The 21578-nt window shown below is 38.0% G+C and overlaps 1 protein-coding gene across 1 annotated transcript in view; it reads right to left on the reverse strand.

Annotated features, from left to right (window-relative positions):
- Positions 1-21578, reverse strand: part of otog (otogelin) — a gene marked incomplete at its 5' end in the record, with an annotated part of 110491 nt that overhangs the window by 77510 nt on the left and 11403 nt on the right. Inside the window, 10 exons of the mRNA XM_016993132.2 lie at positions 502-640; positions 4235-4342; positions 7447-7597; positions 8626-8669; positions 10032-10106; positions 11433-11598; positions 12551-12763; positions 13619-13743; positions 14200-14377; positions 15311-15443. Coding sequence (XP_016848621.2) covers positions 502-640; positions 4235-4342; positions 7447-7597; positions 8626-8669; positions 10032-10106; positions 11433-11598; positions 12551-12763; positions 13619-13743; positions 14200-14377; positions 15311-15443 — 1332 coding nt within the window. The remainder of the gene's footprint in view (positions 1-501; positions 641-4234; positions 4343-7446; positions 7598-8625; positions 8670-10031; positions 10107-11432; positions 11599-12550; positions 12764-13618; positions 13744-14199; positions 14378-15310; positions 15444-21578) is intronic.

The following is a 21578-nucleotide window of genomic DNA, read 5'->3' on the forward strand; positions in this document are numbered from 1 at the left end:
TCCTTTCGTGACCAGTGCATACTATGATAGCAAGAGTGTGTGCAAGGTTGTGGTTCCCAGTCAATTTCAACATGTTTCTTATTTCAGCACCAGTCATGTTGGCTGTCAAATGTGGGGCCTTCTGTAGGTAGCTGGATTACAAGAAAATGAGACTGCCAATAAATGACAGGTGCTTTAGGTTGTATTTCAGAGGAAGGAATTGGTAAATATTCCCAAATATTCCTTGGCTAAAAAGACCTTGTGAAATTCATGGGGTCATCATAAGCAAACAAGTGAGTTCAGCATACATATAAATACACTGTAGGTACACGCAACTGAAAAGTGATATCTATGAGGTGAAGTTTTATCTTCCAGTAGTGGTAGTCATATATATTCATACATAATACCCTTTTTGTAATCGTTTATAGAGATAAGCACTTTTCTTCCTTAAGTTTTAAACTGCATAGCTTCTACCTAAATCAAAATTAAGTATCAATAAATTTACCAATTAAATTTTTTTACCTTTATTAGATAAACCTTACAATTTCCAATGTAATCATATGAAAGCCCATCAAAAGTTCTGTAATGGCGATCTCCATATGTAGTACACATTGATGGGCAAGGATGGAAAGTGCACTCAAAAGATCCATGATGGCAGATACTGAAAAAGAGAAAAATCAATCATTTCAACAATGGCCATAATCTGGAATGTCTTAATGATTATGATGAATTCCATTGAAAACAAAATACTAAAATTATCTGCTTCCAGATGTTGATAGTTCTGATCCAGAGCCCCTGAATAAATGCAGTCTCAACGTATATTTCAGTGACTTAGAGAACATTTACCAGCATAAAACAGTGCACCCATAAAACAGGCAGTTCCTTTGAAATGGAACACACACCAGAAAAGAATAGTCTACGTATTAACCTCCATTTCCAGGGCAGATTGATGGACAAAACTTGATGCAATACAAAAGAGAAGTGGTATCATGGCAGCTCAATTTAGAAGTACAGAAAGGACCATGTAACTGCAGAGCCCACATGCGTGGTTTCACTTACCTGAACCTGGGGAAATATGGCCTCTCTAGGAACTTGCTAGTTCTTACAGAAGGTTTCCATGGTAAGCTTACCCCAGAAGTTACTACAGAATCACCTTGAAAACCTAATTAAGTCCTAGAGAGCATACCACTCTAAGAATGTCTAGATCCTCTGGTGATTCTATGGTATATGTTGGGACTGGAATTCAGATTATCCAATTACTTTCAGTCATATTCACAGTTCAGGTAACTGCAGCTCAGCAGGAACATATCTCCAGTAGATACAAGGGTCCTACTATAAGGATTTAATCTACCCAGGTGGCTATATGCTGAATGTATGTTCTAGTATATATAAGGCAATAATGTCATATTTTTCATTGCCAGGGGCCTACTTTATTGTAAATATATTCTATTTATTAGCAGCCCAGCTTAGCCTTATCTTGTTCATGCTGAAGTTGTTTTAATATTTACTGCACACTCTAATGAACAATAATTTAAGTTTGTTCAAATTCTCATTTTAATTCAGGTCAATCTATCACAGAAAAACATATTGAAGGTATTGTTGAAATGTAATTAAGCTACTGAGTAAAACATAAAAGTCAGCCAAAAAACCCAAACATATTACTAAAGAACTTCCCAGAAGTTTGTGGGTCAGAAAGTTTCATCTGCCAGCAGAAGGGCAGCAAGAAGAGAGTCATACTAGCTTCTGCAGACAAGGAATACCATGTAAACCATGATAGACTACACACAGGGCTTCTGTGGTCCTCCCGTTAAACTGAAGTTCACAGTATTCTTAACTATTGACTGCTGGGAATTGCAGTGCAACAAGATCTGGAGCGCTATACACAATTTCCATCACTGACAACATTACAAAGAACAAGAACAGAAAAAATAAATGGAAAGGAAAATATCAAAACATTCAAAGGAAAGAAACTGATCCACTTGCGACATAGATATGACATCAGAAACAGATGCTATTTTGAATTTTCTTCTATAGTAGTTGATGTTATTTTAAATCACTACAAATATTTATTTAAAACTGAATTTCCAACAAATAATAAAAACCAATCCTTCCCTTCATACGTAACAACTGTATCAATGGGTATTAATTAAAACTTCCATTTTTGGTCCGTTACCATTAGCCTGAGTCACAAACTCCATATAACAGAGATCAATAATAGCACACATTTACATTTTAGCTCACATTGAGTATACTATAAAACAAGTATCCACAGGTAAGGCATAGTGTGGAATTCTAACATGTTGGTAGGCAATGACTGAAGATGTATACTAGAAGAAAATAAATACTAACATTTTCTTCTACTGTGTGCAATTAAGAAGCCTGTTTTTAGTCTTCTCAGCTATTTTTGTTTCCTTTTGAGCAGAAAGAGAAAACCCAGCATATTGTCATAATTTCTCTTTCCCTTAAAAAAAGGGAAGATAATGTGTGCAAATGATCACTGAATGTACAGGCCTTGGGAAATAGGGGTGGTAACCCGGGATCGCTTTACCTTCCTGCCAAGTAGAGATGGCTTGTAAGTCGCTTCATCGGATGGCCAAAAGGCTAGAAATGTCTTCTAGAGCAGATATTGAGAACCTGACAAGAGGCAGAGGCGGTCAGTCAGCACAAGGCTGGAGTGGACAAAGACATCCAAACAAAGTATTGGCTAGTGCTGACTGGAACAGCCTGAATGACTGGAGGCTCTGTAGACCCAGTGAAAACAAGACGGAACAAATAGACCATACTGGGATAAGGAATATGATAAGATCAGGGATTGGATGAAAAGGATAAGAGTCAAAGCTATTTCTATGCAGCTCCTCAGTGCATTATTTTTTATGATGGATGCAACATTGCAATACTATTTCTTTTAACTTGGATGACGGGAAGAAGCTGCATATGAGAACAACAGTTTGACATCTGAATCCAGACATCTGGGGATGGAAGTGTATCAATCAGTTCTGGATGAGGTTACACTTCAATTAGTTTCCAGGCAAAGTACAAGGAGTTGGTTTTGACCTTTAAAGCCCTATATAGTTTGGATCCGGGTTATCCGAAGGATTGCCTTCTCCCATACAATCCGCCCTAAACGCCTAGGTCCTTTGTGGGCGGTTATTTCAACAAGCCAGAACCCGACTGGCAACTGTCACCCAGAGGACCTTTTCGTCAGCCACCACAAGACTGTGGAATGACCTGTCAAAAGAGCTCCGACAGCTAAATCAGCTGCCAGAATTTAAAAATAATCTAAAGACCTATTCTGTTTAAGCAGGCCTACCCAGCCAGTTTTTAAGCATGAATTTTAAACATGTGCCCTTTGTTTAATCTCTGTTTTATGTGTTTTAATATGTATTTTATAGAAATATGTTTTAATATGTATCTTTATAGAAATTCATTTTAATATGTGTATTTGTGGTATTTTTACAATGTTTATGTGTTTTAATGATTATGTAGCCCACCTTGAACCACAAGGAGAAGCGGGTAAAGATATAAAATAATAATAATAATAATAATAATAATTATTATTATTATTATTATCATCATCATCATCATCATCATCATCATCATCTTTAGGCTTCTAAATTAAATATGAAGTGGTTCAGAAAAATGGTATTATAACTCAGAGATTAGTTATATTATTATAAAAACCTATTATTAGTTCTAACACTGTAATGGAATTTCCTTATGGTTCCAAAAGACCTTGGTTTCAATTCAAAATACAAAACAGGTAAAAAGACAGAAGTTTTAAATGTTTAAAAATAAGAAGTTTAAAAATAGAGGGTGTTTGTTTCTAAATTGTTAGAGCTGTGAACATTTCATGGACTAGTACGGCATAATGGTTCGTGGGTTGGACTATAACTCTGGAGACCAGGGTTTGAAACCCTGCTAAATCATGGAAACTCACCAGATGACCTTAGAAAAGTCACACTCTATCAGTCTCAGAGGAAAACAATGGTAAATTCCTTCTGAACAAATCCTGCCAGGTGATTCAGAAATTACTTGAAAGCAAGTGAGCAACAACAACACTTTTATTTTTGTTAATTGCTATTCGTTGTTTCCCCATTATTAGCATCCAGTCCATTAAATGTATTTTGAAATCTGACAATACAGGCTATTTAAATACCAAAATATAGTTGTTAACAGTAAAACAGGAAAAATAGCAACACAGAATCACTGTTTTTGCAGGTGGGATATGAAATCTCAAAATAAAGTTGACACTTACCATGTATGACAAGAAGAAATTACTTTGTCTCCAGGAAAATACTCTTTCCCTTTCCAAGAACATGGACATTCATCTGGTTTGAAACATACATCCCCGTGTTTAACAAAGCTATAAAAAATATATAATAGTGTTCATTGTCAATTATTTTTTATTTCTTCCTTCTCTATTTCTGTATGGCTTTGAAAAAGGTCTTATCCCATCTTATGAAAGTCTTGATGCCAGAAAATATCTAGCCATTCCTAGATTACAGGAACAATCTTTCTGCTGTAGCATTTCCCATAGGAGAAAGTTTTTAGGGAGGGAGTGGGAACCCGTCTAGACTAGAAAACAAAATCTGAAATCAGTCAGTGAGCATTCATGTTTTGGTGCAAGATATAATCAGTGCCATTGTAACAAATGCAACTTTTTACAAAGTGGCTCACACGATTCCAGTTTTGTTCAATGCTTTGACATAAATGGCACTGAAGGTTTCACAGGAGCACTTTTATCAAAAGATGAATTAGCCCATTGTAGACTGAGCCAAGGAAAAGTAGCCAGGTTTTCCTCAGCATGTCTGCTTTTTCCAAATCATTTTTCAGGTTCTCCAGTTATTTCATTAAGGGTAGTAACTTCAGAAAACACACAATTTTTCTTACATCTTTTAATTTTCTTTAAAGCATATGAAGGATTTTTATAGAAAGTACTGTTGAAGTGTTCTGTCAGTTTCTTAGATGGGGATAATGAATGACACGACTGAAAATTCCCACTGGTTTGAGCTACCAACTAAATAGGCCACATTCAGAAAGAAAGAGCATCACTTTGACAAGGCAAGACCAAAGTGCTAGCTTCATCTCTGTAATATTATACTGCATAAAACAAGTGCTAACAGCTTTCTCTCTTGAAAAGCCAAGCAGCCAGATTGATTTCAATGATCTAAGAATTCATAAAAATAAAATGCCATTTAGATGACAAATGCCTTTTTTCATGACTGCCATTATTTCTAAATGTCAAATGTTCAATATGCAGCCTACAGATAAACTGAAATGACACACCTGCTCAGAGATCCTATAATTCAGCTAGACATGATTCAATTTCACTGGCATTTCAATGATGTGCCATACTGGCATCTTCAAACAACAGCCAGTACCATCAGTGATTGATATTCCTACACACATGAATGCAAGCACACCCATACAGTGGTGGAACTGAGATGTATGCAATTGTGCAAAAACATCTAATGTACAGTTTTCACTAAGGATCACTTTCCATGCTTTGAAAAAAGGAGAGACAGAGTCAATGAACCTTGCAAAGATTCACACATAAAGCAGGATTAGACTTGGAGGAAGGAGTGGTGAAAACTAGAAAAAAGAGTGCCAGATGACACCATACTTCTACCAAACAATAGCAGACTTAGACTGGTTATTGAAAAAAAATGAAAATGTTGCCCTCCAAATGTTTATGTAACTCTGGAGACTAGTTGTTGTTCATCTTCCTTGCCAGTTTAGATCACTTTGCTAGAGAATCCACTGCAATTACTTATTCCCTGATAGTTTCATATGGCTCTCTCACAATTGCACTGTCTTTGCCGACTTATCTACCTTTTTATAGTCTGCCATCCAAATTTTCAGGTTTAGCTTTTGCGGGTTTAATTATCCATAGATTTTATTAATATGTTTTCTATAGGAAACTCAAGGTTCCCCAGCACAACTCTATGGTCAGCCAATTTGGACAATTTTCTATGCATTTGTAGGTCTTTTGTGCTAGTCTATGGTCAACTTCAAGAAATCCCTAGAGAGGTATTATCTCTTGTTACAAAAATAGTGGGTTTTTTATATGATTCATGGTTTTCCACTGTCAAGGAGACGGTGCACTCTTGAACCCTGCAAAAGTGGAGAAAACTGCGAGTCTCAGCCCTAGAAGGCAGCAATGGTAAGCCCCTGTGGATAGGGTCAACACAGGTCAGAGTCAGTAGAGGAAACTAGAGGTAAGCCATACTTAGCATACCACAAAGAAGGTGGCCTCGGCTCAGACAGTGGGAAGGGGACTAAAGGGACACACCCAAAAGACTGCATCAGTACCATAACCAGACCTGAGTCCAGATTGGAATTGGTCCATTATGTCTCAAAGGCTAGGTGTTGCTTGTGTTTTCTGTGCAGTCTCTATCTATTAATAAGATGTATGCACTAGCAGAAAACCATCACCATTAAACACTATTAAAACCTATCTTCGAAAAAAAGAAGCTATTTGAATTTATAAAATATATTATTATTGACAATTTAAATGTCTGCATTTGGTATGATGAGGTCTTTTGCCATTTATGTGTCTATGTGTCTCTTTCTACCACATAATTTTTTTACTGTGAACATCTGAAATTAAAAATAAACTGAAATACACTCTATTTCAACAACTGCGTATTTCACTCAAACAACAGAATGGCATTGCTGTTGCAAAAGGTAGTTTCAAAATTACATTCCTTCTGCAGCATTAATTCTGTAATTCTTTTGGCTATTGATAAGAAACATTCCTGAACTCAATTGAAATCATTATTTTTGTGTGTAAATTAGAAAGTGATGATTTTTTTTCAAACATTTCAGGAATTCATTTAAGCTTCTTATAAGTTATTTGATCCAGTACACCAGCTGTTATTACAATGAGGAGTGTTTTTTCTTTTGGGGTGATGGAAAAACCTGAAAAATAGTCATTCTTTTTCTAACTTCACTTTCAGATAAGTACTAATGATGATGGCAATGAGACGAACTTCAAAATAAGAGGTTGAACTTCAGTATCTACCTCCCCTCAGCATATTTCATTAATTGAATTTAAAATCTCTTGAAGGCTAATCCAATATGTTAATTCCTATAACCATAGATGCCTCATCTGCAGGATCTTGTTACATCCATTTGTGCAGGATATTTCTCTATGACTAAATGCCGTAATCTTGAGTTCCTGCATTTGCAAAAAAATCAGTTTATTTCTAAACAGGGAAAATACTCCATCAACATATGGGGACTTTATTGTACAAATCCAGACATCCCATTATTAAAGGGGAATGCAAAAGTAGTTTTATGACACCTTTTATAACAACAACAACAACAACAACAACAACAACAACAACAACAACAACAACAACAACACCTTTATTTTTATATCCTGCCCCATCTCCCTGAGGGGACTCGGGGTGGCTCGCATGGGGCCAAGCCCAACAACAGACTAACCAAAACATTTCTACTTACCCATAAGGGCATGTACATCCTGAAAAACAGGGAAGATGTGCAGAGACAGTGAGGTTTAGTAGCTGATTTTCACATGTTCTCTCCCTACCAAGTTTCATGGTTTGCGGATCACTGCAGTTTACATAGATTTGGCCATCTGGACAATCATAGACTTACAAAGAAAAAGAAAAACAGAATGTAAATACAAATGTCACATTCAGTATGCTACTTACAAAGTATGCTTTCTTCAGGCTGCTAATCAGACTCCATTCTGAATTAATTCTGGAATTCCATGTAACTATATGAATAAATTGACTGATAGGAGACCCAAAATTAATAGTACTGTAGATACCTTTTTCTCACAGGAATAATTAATTTAGTATTTAAAGATGGTCATAAAATTAGATTGGTTTAAAAGTGTATTGGACAAATGCATTAAGGGTGAATGATCAATAGTTGTCAGGATTACCATTTCATAGGGACCAACAGAAGGAGAAGATATTGCCTTCATCCCATGTCCGTAGGATTTCTGGAGACATTTGGCTGGGCACTATAGGAAGCTGGATACTATACAAGGTAGAACTTCAGGCTGATTCAACAGAGTACAGTTGTATATATCATTTCCACTGAATTCAATAGATTCAAGAAACTGCAGCTATGGTTTTCTTTCTCCTGGTCACCAACTTTTTCAAATTCACTAGCAGTCTGCAGGTCACCTAAATTCAACAACTGTGGTTGCTCTCATGAGTACGGGAGATCTTCATTAATGTTAAGTGCTGTCAATGTTAGTACTGATATAACTCAAAAGCATATTTAAGGCTGGCAGAACAGGAGAATTCTTTGAAAGAGAAGGAACTATGCTACCCTCAAAATCCTCAAAATAGTTAAGATTGAAGTATTATATCTTCACTGTGCCTACATGCCTTATCTTTTACTACATCCAAGTGACCAACATACTTTGAGTAAAAATTTTTAAAATGGCATTTCAGAAAGCACTGTATTAGCTTCACTTATCTTTATCTTCCCACTACCTCTATTATATTATAGGCCACAAAACATTAACATGTTTCTAGTAAGAACAGACTTAGTGGCAACTGTAGTTAACTAATTTATCCCTTTTCCATATCTTTACACACACACAGGCTTGACACTTCTGGCAAGGATTCCTGGTAAAAAAAATATAACGTTAAATTCACATACCAACATTGTCTTCTTCACAGCTCATTATTCCATCACTGCAATGGCTGAAAAATATATAAGTTGTCAATGTTCCTCATCAAAAAGGGGCTACAATTCATATATGCTATTTTCTGGAAATCTTATTTTGAAAGGTGGCACCAGGGCCCCATTGTCCCAAAAATATAGGTTGCCCATTATGATAGGTGTAGACATTAGAAGTGGGTAAGTTCACAAGTACAGATTTCAACACGAATTGAAGCCCATATCCCAACTTAGTTGCCCACTATTAACCTACAAACAGACACTATAAACGAGAAAACCATTCAGTACTGGGCCAACCATAGCAGAATGGTCCCATGCCCCCTTTCAATGTCTGAACTTATCTACAGTTCCTCTACAAAACCAAATTTCACGTTTTCTAAAAATAAATTTTCTATAAATACAGTACAAATAACTGATAAAGATGGAGTTCACTTTGGCAACATTCTCCCCCTTTCAAAAATAGCATCTTTTTATTTGATTAAACATAAAGATGAACATATCAATACTGTTGTGTTTCTCTTTTAATAGTCTACCAGGTTCTCTATTTTGCTACTTGTTTTTAAATCATCCTGCTTGTAAGAAGTGCCATTAAAGCACACACAACCCATTCTGTGATACTTGCACATAGATATATTCCCTTGAGAGGGACTCTGGATATAATAATTGCCAAAGAGTGGAGAGAAATATAGGTCACTAGTAAAATACAACTATCCAGAAAAATCTCTCTTTATGTCTTGATATTTCCAGTCAAAGGGTATCAAGTACTAAGATTGGAAAGGATCTCTGGCAGTGGAAACAGGGGAGCAATTACTGGTTAGAACAGATAACATAGGCCTACAGAGATTAAATTATCTCATTCAGTCTAAGATCTGTATTCACAGATTGTTCAAGACCAAAAAATATAGTGCATTTACTTGGATCTTAACAAACTTTTTGTAACAAGGAGCATCCCCTCAGTGGGATTTCAATCACAATACATTTCTACCAATAAAAGAGAAGAGTGCCAATTTTTGCTGACAGTCCATTTCCTATGCAATTCCTTCTACCTCCTCAAAGAGTTACCCTGAAAAGTTGATGGAGCTTCTGGACCATTGAAACAAATACAACATTGGAACAATGTAGGAACTGCAAAAGGAAGGAGAAATCAATGAAGATGGACTTTGTCTTCTCTCACTTCAGTCAATGGGAGAATGTTTCCTAGATTGAAGGAGTTTTTTTGCTCAAGGAAGAGAATTCAAATGCTATGCAGATACTGAAAAACTAAAAAGCAAAACATATTCAAGCACTGCATCTATTACTGAACACTTATTTCTCAGACTGCAGGCTTGACAGAATCCTCAGACAACATTACATCAGATATTACCAAAAGTTTGAGAATAGCTTACCATTTTCCTAAAGATGTAATTATATTTTCTCCAGGTGGGTAGTCAATTCCCTGAAAATAGCAGGGACATTCATGTCTGTTGGGGGGGGGGGGGGGGAGAGAGAGAAGTATTGTTCTATGGAATCACATTAATTGTAAAGAAAGCCCAAAACAGCACCAGGGTTCTTGAAAATTCCTACCAACTGAGGAATACAACAAATGCCTATTTTCCTTTCAACAGCAACAAAAAACACAAAAGCTTTGTTTTAAATATCACTAGGTGTTACACAAAACAAATATTGCTCTCTAACTGTAACGAGATGTTTTCTACCTCAGTCTTAAGATAATGTATATAATGACTATAACAAATAACAAATCCAATAAAAATAAATGTGTCTTTTCCTTCCACAGCAGATTTTAGGACTCTACTAAAATTGACTGTAATTTGATTGTAAGTTAGTTAACAAACCAGCTCACTATTATAGTGTCACATAATAAATTACACTGTAATAATACTGAATCAGATGATAATGATGATGATGATGATGATTATTATTATTTAAACCCCTCTTTATCTCTCCTGCAGTTTAAAATATGTAAATGTGCAAACATTAAAACAGGATTGAATATAAACAGTATTTTTTAAATCCCAGTTAAAATCATTAAAATATATTCAAAGTCAAAAAGCATAATACACCCTGACTTGATCTCAAAAACCTTCATCTTTAAAAGGCTGTCTGAATAAAAAGGTTACAGTGATTGTGTCGATCCCTTTCTGCTGGCCAATACTTTTGCTTATGACACATTCAGTAAATGTATTGGAAGTTTTGGAAGGTGAGGTATCACTGACTATTCATCATGACATCTATATATCAGCTCCTTTATCAAAGGCTGTATGTCAGTGCTTGTGAATTTTCCTGAGCCATGTGAAAACAGAATGCTACTCCAGCAAGGATAATCTAATGTTCACTGGTTCCTTGCGTGGTTGCACAAGTTGATGGCTGTATTACCTAGATTTGGCACACAATCTTGTATGGATTTCTGTCTGCTGGCTAGTACTGTTGCTTATGTCACATTCAATAAATGAGAAGCAAAAGTATGGGGATCCTTAGAAAGGCCATGATAATGTGCTGGAATGACATTTTCTTATATTTTGGAGTGAACTGGTAAAAAAGTGACAAAAAGCCTCAAAAGCCTCAACAACCTCCATATTTTCATCACTGCTCAGCTGCTTATATTTTTAGGGTACTTGGTGAATTATTTGGGAAAGCTAAATGTTTTGCTGTTTTTCCCAACTTATCCCCATTTTTCTGCTTCTTCAGTTTACGTTGTTTAATTTGTGAGAGAACACACAAACACATTCTGCAAGATCTAACACAGACACTTACAAAGTGATAATGTCATCCCCACAGAGTATACCTACTGTTGCACACATCTGTCAGTTTTGATGTTCAAATACATTCCAGATGGACAGGTGCAACCTTCGACACAGTCATCACTGCACACCTCTGGCACAGAGAATGCTTGGCAGGTTCTGCCGCAGATAGATGCACAGGTACTGTACTCCTTTGTATCTTCACATGAAAGAGCTAACCAAATGAAACAGACTTCTCATATTACAAGCCAAGTGCATTTTTTAAAATCTGCTCTCAAAAGCCTATTAACACATTTCATCCCACATAGTGTGGTAAGCTTCACTGGATGGAATAGTGAATACCAGTTTCTGCACTGGCTTACTAAAAAGAACATTTCATTGTAGTCTGGGAAATTTATTCTCTGAAAAGCATGCACAGGATTCCAGCCTTAAATAAGTTATCATTAATACTAAATCACACTGTTTGTATCCAGCAAAATACAAACAGTTGTACTTTCTACTTAAAAAAATTCCAAATAATTCATTGGTGTAAACCAGAATTATTTTTCTAACACAGTCTCATGAGTTCATTTTCCCACTGTTAAAGTTATGTAATTGATGCCTTCAGATTAGTTTACATTGCCTTTACTTTGGTATTTTTGACAGAATGACAATTGGGGGGAGAGGGATGAGTAAAGGAATTTTTAATACAACTTGAATCTTTTTCACAACGCTTCTAAAAACTGTGTACATATGCTGATATATAAATGTATATTAATACTAATATTATCTCCTGATATATAGCAGAACTAAAAAAAGTCTACAACTAGGTTGTTGAAGAATTCATAGAACAGCAATAATACCTTTCCTCTTCTACCCTTTGCCCTATAGCAGTGGTTCCCAACCTTTAGTCCTCCAGCTGTTCTGGACTTCAACTTTCAGAAATCCCAGCCATCTTACCAGCTGTTAGGAATTGTGTGAAGTCCAAATCACCTATAGGACCAAAGGCTGGGAACTGCTGCTCTATAGAATCAAGATAATGAATTCAACTAATAGAATCATGTCATATTGTTAGAAAGGGCCTCGTGGAACATCAGCTCCAACCAACAGGATCCAATTAATTAAAATTTTAAACAAAACAACAAAGAAACGATGACACTTTAATTTCACGAAGAAAAATCACTTACCACATTCTGGGACATTGCTCCGAAAGTCTATCAGCACTCCAAATCTCTGGCACAGGTGGGCATAATGGGACAGAGCTGAGCACACACAGGCCTGCCCACATTTACAAGTATCTCTTCTACACTGTTCAAAATAGGGGAGAGGACTCAGATAGTAAAAGCATGGGGCAAAGAGCTCTTTTGTAATGATGCTGCAAGCTTCTGTTGCATAAGTGGCTGTTAAAAAAATAGATAACTGTGTTTTAGTTTTAAATTCTTTAAATGTAGCAGCCTTGCAAAACTTTCCTTCTCAATAATAAAAAAGTATTTAGCTTCTCTTATCTAACAGTGGAGAACTCTGGTTTAGACAAATAAAATGGGTTTAATTTCTTTCTAAGGAAGTCTCAATTACCAATCACCATGAACATTTCTCTTCCTGTCTTCATATAGAAAACTTATATTAATGTATTCACAATAGTATAGCTTGATTTATCTTGGGTGATTTTAATGAATTTCTCACTTTCTCTGGAAAAGGGCTTCTGAGGTCTCTTCTACACTGTCATATAATCCAGTTCAAAGCAGATAATCTGGATTTTACTTGGCAGTGTAGAAAGCATTTTAAAGGCTATCAAAAGGGATATCTTGAAGTCCTGACAATAATGAAATATCAATTGCATTTTATCATCATTGCATTGAGGAAAATGAAATTAATCCAATTTAATAAAGTTATAGACGATTTGCACTAGAGCAGTGGTTCTCAACTTATGGGTCCCCAATTGTTTTAGCCTTCACCTCCCAGAAATCCTAATAGCTGGTGAACTGGACCCACAGGTTGAAAACCACTGCACCTAGAGGCTCTGATAGCACATAGATCCTCAAGGTATATCAGAGAACTTAAAAATATAGTACTACCTTGTTATTTCAAGGAAACTTTACCAATGCATATATTTTGAGACCAGAATGGCAGTTACATGAATTGCACATTTAATTCTATTAAATTCAAGGTGTTATTTACAAGTTTTAAATAAAAATGTAACCCATTCCCCTCATAAAAAAATCAGCAACATGTATCTATTCAGTCTTCATCCTCACCTGCCTGTAGATGGACATCACATGGATCCATTGGTGAACTATCGTGCACTGGAGTGCAAGCTGATGAAGTTTTCCAAGAATTTCCAAAAATTGGAGGTGTACTCTCTGGCACTCCAACTGGAGATCTTCCTCACATCCACCAAAAGAACAATAACAACCAATAAATAACATTGTGGAACAAATGGAAAGCAATTTGGACTGGGAAAATGGAGGAGGCAGTGTTTTGCTATTTAAGTGAACTCTTGTGAACACACATTTGAACACAAATCCAGATGCATTTCAATATAACAGTTCTGGGATTTAGTTACAGATATCTTGCATTATGTATAGTTTGGCTCTGAATTAAACTTTATTTGAAGAGATTTTGAACAATAGGCTACTTAAGAAGAGCTAGAAATACTCAGCTGCTATTTGCTGAGCAGCTTAATTCAGTTAGAAATGAAAAGAGAAAGGATCCAAATAATAAGTTATTGGTTAGTTTGGCTACCAAGAACTTAATCCATATTTCCAAGCTCCTACAAATGAAATTAATAAAAACAAAAGCAATTAACAGGGTTTGCTTAAGTTGCAATGATACATACAAAAAATCATCTTGAGTGTTTCCATTGAATGTTCCACAGAGCCCTATAGTATCATCTTTCCATCTAGCATCAGCTTCAAGATAAAGTCTCAAACCATCTTGGTCATAAAATATTTGTAATCCAATAGATGACTTTACTTGCAAAAATACAGAGGAAATTTTCTTTATTTCAAAAGAATCTAGAAAAGGAATATTAGAGAAAAATGTATTAACAGTAATCTAAACATTATCATGACATCATGAGTTCTGTTTTGCTTCTTACTGTTTTTAATACTTGTGATGCAATTTCTCCCCTGCAAGCCATCTTGCTAGGGGAAAACCGCACACCAAAAATCTGTTAAGCACTAGAAGCCTCCCCCCATGTATGATATTTAGCCCATCTAAATCTAAAATGAGATGAAAGAGAGTCTATATAACATTTATAATGTAGATATTAAGAGCATGAAATAAGAAATCAAAAATGAGCTGGGATATAAATAGGAGAAAATCAGGGAACTTGTGATAATAGTAGGACATGATATGCATGCACACATAATTTGAAACACAACATTTGCATTTGTTAATTTAGTTAAAGAATGGATTGCTTATCTGTAACTATGTTTCTTCAAGTGGTCATCTGTGAAATTTGCACATATGGGTCTTGTACACAGATGTAAGACATGTCAGAATTCTCTAGAGCTCTTAAAAACCTTCTGGTGTTAGCCCTTCCCATTCCCCCTGAATATATAGACAGCTGTTAGGGCTAAAACCTCAATTCCCTTTCATCTGCAGCAGTAGCAGCAGCGAAGGAATTGCCCTTAGCTCTTACTCTAACTAAAAAGCATATATTTGACTCGGAATGGATTTGATCATTCTTGTGGATATCCCTTGAACAATTTACCTCCTTCTGGTGTTGACCTCGAACTGTTTAATGACTACGCCGTAGACTCCGTGAAGAAATGCCAGGCATGTGAGGAAAAGACACCTGTGTACAAGATCTATTTGTGCAATTTCACATACACCACGAAGAAGAATCATTATTCCTTATTACCAATATATGACAGATATACTGAAATATGTATAGGAAATAGGTGCATATCCAATTGATACTTCAGTTGAAATATAATTCTTACCATCTATATATGGCAGATTAACTTTGTATTGATCATATACCAAAACATCTCCTGAACGGGTCAGAGTCACTTGCCGCTTGGAATCATGATTGAGAATAAGACTAATTGACTGGATACATGCACCATCTTGATTCTGTAAGTAAGATAAAGAGTAGCATCTCAAAATAATTTGGTTGACTACATAGCATAACTCCAAAGAGCAGACTAAAATTTCTCTAAATAAATAAATAAATAATTTAAAAGAAGGCATGCTGCAACAATGAATAAGAGGTCCCCTACCCCCACTCACTACAGGGGGGCTTCTCCATTCCTTTTTGTGAGAAATTTGTAAATGAAATATGGAAATCCTATACTTAAACATAAAATGACTAATTTAAAGTATCAAGAAGGTATGAATGAGAATGCCATTGGCAGAATCTGTTAGCCATAGGGAGTGCAGCATCAGCATCATATGTATTCAACATGTTACTAATCAGTCTTTTGCTCAGCTGTCTCATAATGATAAAACATATTACTAAAAAAGCAAAAGGAACACTTAACATTCAGTAGCAAGAATGCCAATCATACTGAAACACAGAAGCTGCATCTTTTGCTAAATGTCTAACAAACTATACCAGTTTCAATGGCCAAGTTATCAGTTTTGTCTCCCACCGAAACATAGGAAGGTGCTACATCCAGTGGTAAAGTTCATGCCTTGAGTGCAAAATGCAACAAAAGCAAACCCTGGTATTTAGCATTTAATAAAGGATTGATTTCAAACTGGCTAAGAGTTTGAAAAAGTTATATTTTGGCCTACCACTCAACCATATTAACTTGACGAGATGAACACTCCAACATGGTAAGATGGAAAAACAAATTGACAGGGTATGGTGTTTTTGTCACTGTCCAATGTGAAAAGAGCATGTTGAAGACCTCTGTATACAGATATGCCTGTTATCATGATTACACTACAACTCCACTGCTCCTCCCACCCAAAAACTAACAGTGATTCTCTGTTTCAGTGAATCATTTCTTTCATATCATTGACTCAGCTATCAGCAGCTGCTTTCTCATGGAATGAGGCTCACTCAATAAACACTTAAATGAAATTTATATATTAAAATTTCTTCTCATCATAACAAACTAGAAAGCCTAGTGACACTGAAAACTGAAACTAAGATAAAGTTAAACTGTGGCAATCACTAGCTGAATTTTACATCTTTTTGAACTTGCCCACTGTGTGATGACTGTTTTTATCATCAAGGCTAAGAATCTAGATGACTGGACTCTTTGTGACTTTAAAATCCAAAATTTATCTAGGAATGATACCTTTTTATTTTCTTCTTTTTTCAAATGCTTTTTAAAGCATTTAGAAGATCTTCCAAAGTGGCAATTTGAATGTTTTGCTGGATAAATAATAGTGCTTTATTATATGAAATCAATTTCAAAATGCACAATTGGTCTATTAAAGCAGCACAGAAAGAACTGGAGATTCCAGGGATGAGATTTGGGTGAATACACCAATACAGCACCAAGTTATGCTTATTCAGATATATACATGATAAAAGTGGGCTGAATAAAAATCTGAATGTTCTTGAAGATATGTTGACAATTTGGATTTTGAGGGATATAGGGCCACCAACAGTCTACTTCCCAAAGTTGCTATGTGTCTATATATTTCAGTATATCTGTCATATATAAGTAAACCTCTACTTATAAATAAAACACAATGGAAGGAAGGGAGAGGGAGATGAGGGGTGTAATTTCTAGCAGCTTGAGCATCTAACTACAGTGAATGGTTTCCATGGGTAAGGGTAATGGTTTACAGTTGCTAAGGTTTCAGGGAGGCATTCATGTAATACATGACACTACTGATTAAATGTTGCTAGTTCTCTTCTCTTCAAAACATGTTGGTGGAGACTATGTAATCTAGGAGGGTGTAGCACTGAGTGCTTTCCATGTATGCTCCATATCCTAAATGAACAATGGAGTACTTTGGGTTTTGATCTATGACTCTGGAGACCAGGGTTCATAGGGCCACCATAAATCAAAATTGACTTGACGAACTATAACAATTCTACCCAAGATTGTCTATGCTTCTGAAATGCCTGTTTTGTAATATCTAACGATGGAAAACATTAACAAATAAGCATGACCTTAATTGGAAATCTCCAAGTACACAGGAATCCTTCCACACACATCCCTCAACCTGTGCAATATTGGTTTCCTAAGAAGCGGTAATTTTCCCTACATATTCCATCTGATTCTACCTCAAGTTACAAACAAACAAACAAATCATGACACATTCCTCTTTTTTACAACCCCCCTCCCCCCAGTAAAATGTAAAGGCATATAGCAAGAAGCCAAAAAAAACATGTCCCTCGTTATCTTAAATTTTGGTAGCTTTTAATCCCCTCCTAAAAGCTGGTAAGTTATTTTTGAGGACCAGAAGAAAACTTGGTTTTCTTACTAACTTACTATACATTACTAACTTGAGGTCTTAACTGCCATCAATTACATCAAATACCCAGTTTCTGAATCTGTTAAAAAAAAGCCTATTAAAATACACTATTTATGGAATCCCCCAAGAATGTGAGAATTGCTTTGCTGCATCAGATCAGTTACCTATTTTCCTGCATGTCTCCTACTATTTTGCCCTGCCCTGGTGTTATACTGCTAGCCAACAGTTTTCTTCCTTCACGAGATACACAAACAACATTAGAAAAAGGAAGTGATATAACACTGGATTCATAATTGTTAAATTGCCGTCATGAGTAAAGACACACTCTTATCAAATCCCTTCTGAATTATGACTTACTTACTTACTTACTTACTTACTTAGGCGATCCCTCGTCGTTCGAGGACGATAGTCTTCCAACCTTGGTATCTTGGGTGTGTGTTCTTAGGTGGCTGAAGAGACCGATTCTTGACCTGCATATTCTCCCGCAGTGAGGACATCGGTTTCCAGGTGGAAGGTGGTCCCAGTCGGGGTTAGCTTGACGCTCCTTCCTCTTGGCACGTTTCTCCTTTAAGCCCTCCGTTCGTGCCTCTTCGAACTCCGCAGCACTGCTGGTTACAGCTGACCTCCAATTGGAGCGCTCAAGGGCCAGGGCTTCCCAGTTCTCAGTGTCTATGCCACAGTTTTTAAGGTTGGCTTTGAGCCCATCTTTAAATCTCTTTTCCTGCCCACCAACATTCCGTTTCCCATTCTTGAGTTCGGAGTAGAGGAGCTGCTTTGGGAGACGGTGATCGGGCATTCGGACAACGTGGCCAGTCCAGTGGAGTTGATGGTGTAGGAGCATCGCTTCAATGCTGGTGGTCTTTGCTTCCTCAAGCACGCTGACATTTGTCCGCCTGTCTTCCCAAGAGATTTGCAGGATTTTCCTGAGACAACGCTGATGGAAACGCTCCAGGAGTTTGGTGTGACGTCTGTACACAGTCCACGTTTCGCAGGCGTAGAGCAGGGTTGGGAGGACAATGGCTTTATAAACAAGCACCTTGGTATCTCTACGGATGTCCCGGTCATCAAACACTCTCTGCTTCATACGGAAAAATGCTGCACTCGCAGAGCTCAGGCGGTGTTGTATTTCAGTGTCGATGTTGACTTTTGTGGAGAGATGGCTGCCAAGGTAGCGGAAATGGTCAACATTTTCTAATGTTACACCGTTAAGCTGTATTCCTGGCTTTGCAGAGGGATTAGCTGGTGCCTGTTGGAAGAGCACTTTGGTTTTCTCGATGTTCAGTGAGAGGCCGAGCTTCTCGTATGCTTCTGCGAAGGTGTTTAGAGTGGCTTGTAGGTCTTCTTCTGAAGGCGCACAGACTACGTTGTCATCAGCATATTGGAGTTCTATAACAGATGTTGTGATGACCTTGGTTTTGACTCTCAGTCTGCTGAGGTTAAATAGCTTGCCATCTGTCCGATAGATGATTTCCACTCAGGTGGGAAGCTTCCCATCAACAAGGTGAAGTATCATAGCGATGAAGATGGAAAATAAGGTGGGGGCAATAACACATCCCTGCTTGACACCTGATTCCACCTTAAATGGGTCACTTTGGGAGCCGTTGCTGTCCAAGACTGTTGCCATCATGTCATCATGGAGGAGCCGCAGGATGTTCACAAATTTGTCAGGGCACCCGATTTTCTGGAGGGTGGTCCAGAGAGCGCTGCGATTCACTGTGTCGAATGCCTTTGCAAGGTCAATGAATGCCATGTACAGAGGTTGGTTTTGTTCCCTGCATTTTTCTTGGAGCTGTCGAGCAGTGAAGATCATGTCCACTGTTCCTCTGGAGGGGCGGAAGCCATTCTGGGATTCTGGGAGGGTGTCTTTTCTGAGACAGGGAGAAGGCGGTTTGCAAGGATTCTTGTGAGGATTTTCCCGGCGGAGGTTAGAAGGGAGATACCACGATAGTTCCCGCAGTCTGTTCTGTCCCCTTTCTTGAAAAGGGTGATGATGATGGCATCCTTGAAGTCTGCTGGGATTTTCTCGGTCATCCACACCTTTTCAATGAGCTGGTGGAGTTGTTGTATCAGCTCAGGTCCACCCTCTTTGAAGATTTCAGCAGGAATCCCATCAGGTCCGCTGGCTTTGTTGTTTTTTTGTTGGCTGATGGCATTGCTGACTTCTTCCAAACTAGGCAGTGCTACAAGCTCATCCCTGGTTTGTTGTTGCGGGATTTGTGAGAGGGTCTCTTCGGCCACATTGGAGCTGCGATTCAGCAGGTTCTGGTAGTGCTCTTTCCAACGTAGTGCAATTGATGTTTTGTCCTTCAAAATTTTGGTTCCATCTGATGAGCGTAGGGGCTGTATGCCATGGTTTCTTGGTCCATAAATGATCTTTGTGGCTTTGAAAATTCCCTGAGCGTCATGGGTATCTGCAAGGTGTTGGATTTCTTCAGCCTTCTTTGTCCACCAGATGTTCTTGAGTTCTCTGGTTCTTCTTTGGACCTCAGCTTTTGCACTGGCATAGATCTTTTTCTTGGCAGCACAGTTGGTGTCTCTCTGCCATGTTTGGAAGGCTTTCCTTTTGTTATCAATCAGCTGTTGGATCTCTTTGTCGTTATCATCAAACCAGTCTTGATGTTTCTTAGTTAGGTATCCAATGCTTTCTTCGCAGGCTGTGATGATGGAGGTCTTCAGTTTGTTCCAATGTTCCTCAACATTTTCGGGGTGTTCTGTGGGTAGATGATCTTTGAGTGTTTTTTGGAGAAGGGCTCGTTTGGAGGGCTCCTGAAGGGCTTGGGTGTTCATTTTGCGCCTTGTTTTTCTTCCTTGGAGTCTGCGTTTGGGGACGATCTTGATAGTCATCATGGATCGGATTAACCTGTGGTCTGTCCAGCAGTCATCAGTACCTGTCATGGCTCTTGTGAGAAGCACATCGCGGCGGTCTCTGGCATGTGTGATAACATAGTCCAGGAGGTGCCAATGCTTTGACCGACGGTGCTTCCATGATGTCTTGAGCTTGTTTTTCTGGCGGAAGAGCATGTTGGTGATGACAAGGTTGTGCTCTCCGCATTTGGTGAGAAGCAAGATGCCATTCGAGTTCCTGTTTCTGACCCCGTCTTTTCCTATGATCCCTGGCCACAAGTCAGAGTCCCTTCCGACTCTTGCATTAAAGTCCCCCAAGGAGGATGATTTTGTCCTCCTTAGGTATTTCCGATAGGATGGTGTCCAGCTGACAGTAAAAATTTTCCTTGATGTCTTCGTCAGCATCTAGAATTGGTGCATAGGCGCATATGATAGTTGCCTGTTGGTTTTTGGCAAGGGTAATTCGGAGGGTTGAAAGTCGTTCATTGATGCCAGTGGGTGCTTCAGTCAGGTGCTTCACCAGGTCGTTTCTGATCGCAAAGCCAACTCCGTGTATTCTTCGCTCTTCTTCAGGCAGTCCCTTCCAGAAGAAGGTGTAGCCTCCCTTTTTTTCCTTCAGCTGTCCCTCTCCTGCTCTCCGGGTCTCCTGAAGGGCTGCTATGTCAATCTTAAAGCGTCCCAGCTCCCTTGCAATGATAGCAGTCCTGCGTTCGGGGCGTTCGCTGTCAGTGTTATCTAACAATGTCCGTACGTTCCATGTTCCAAAGTTCATTTTTCTTTTTTGGCCGCAGAGTGGTGACCCCTCTGGACACGGCAGTCCAGTCAGGGTAGGAGAGGCAGACTATGTTTAGGGCACCTTTTCTAGCCCCTTCCCCATGTGGGGTGAGCAGAGCGGATCCTAAAAAGGGCTGCTCAGTCATGGATACAGCTGCCGGACTACTCAACTGCCTCGGTCCTTGAGGTAGAACGACTGAGTCCATATCC

Source organism: Anolis carolinensis, chromosome 1, assembly GCF_035594765.1.
Source record: "Anolis carolinensis isolate JA03-04 chromosome 1, rAnoCar3.1.pri, whole genome shotgun sequence".
In the NCBI taxonomy this organism is placed as follows: Eukaryota; Metazoa; Chordata; class Lepidosauria; order Squamata; family Dactyloidae; genus Anolis; species Anolis carolinensis.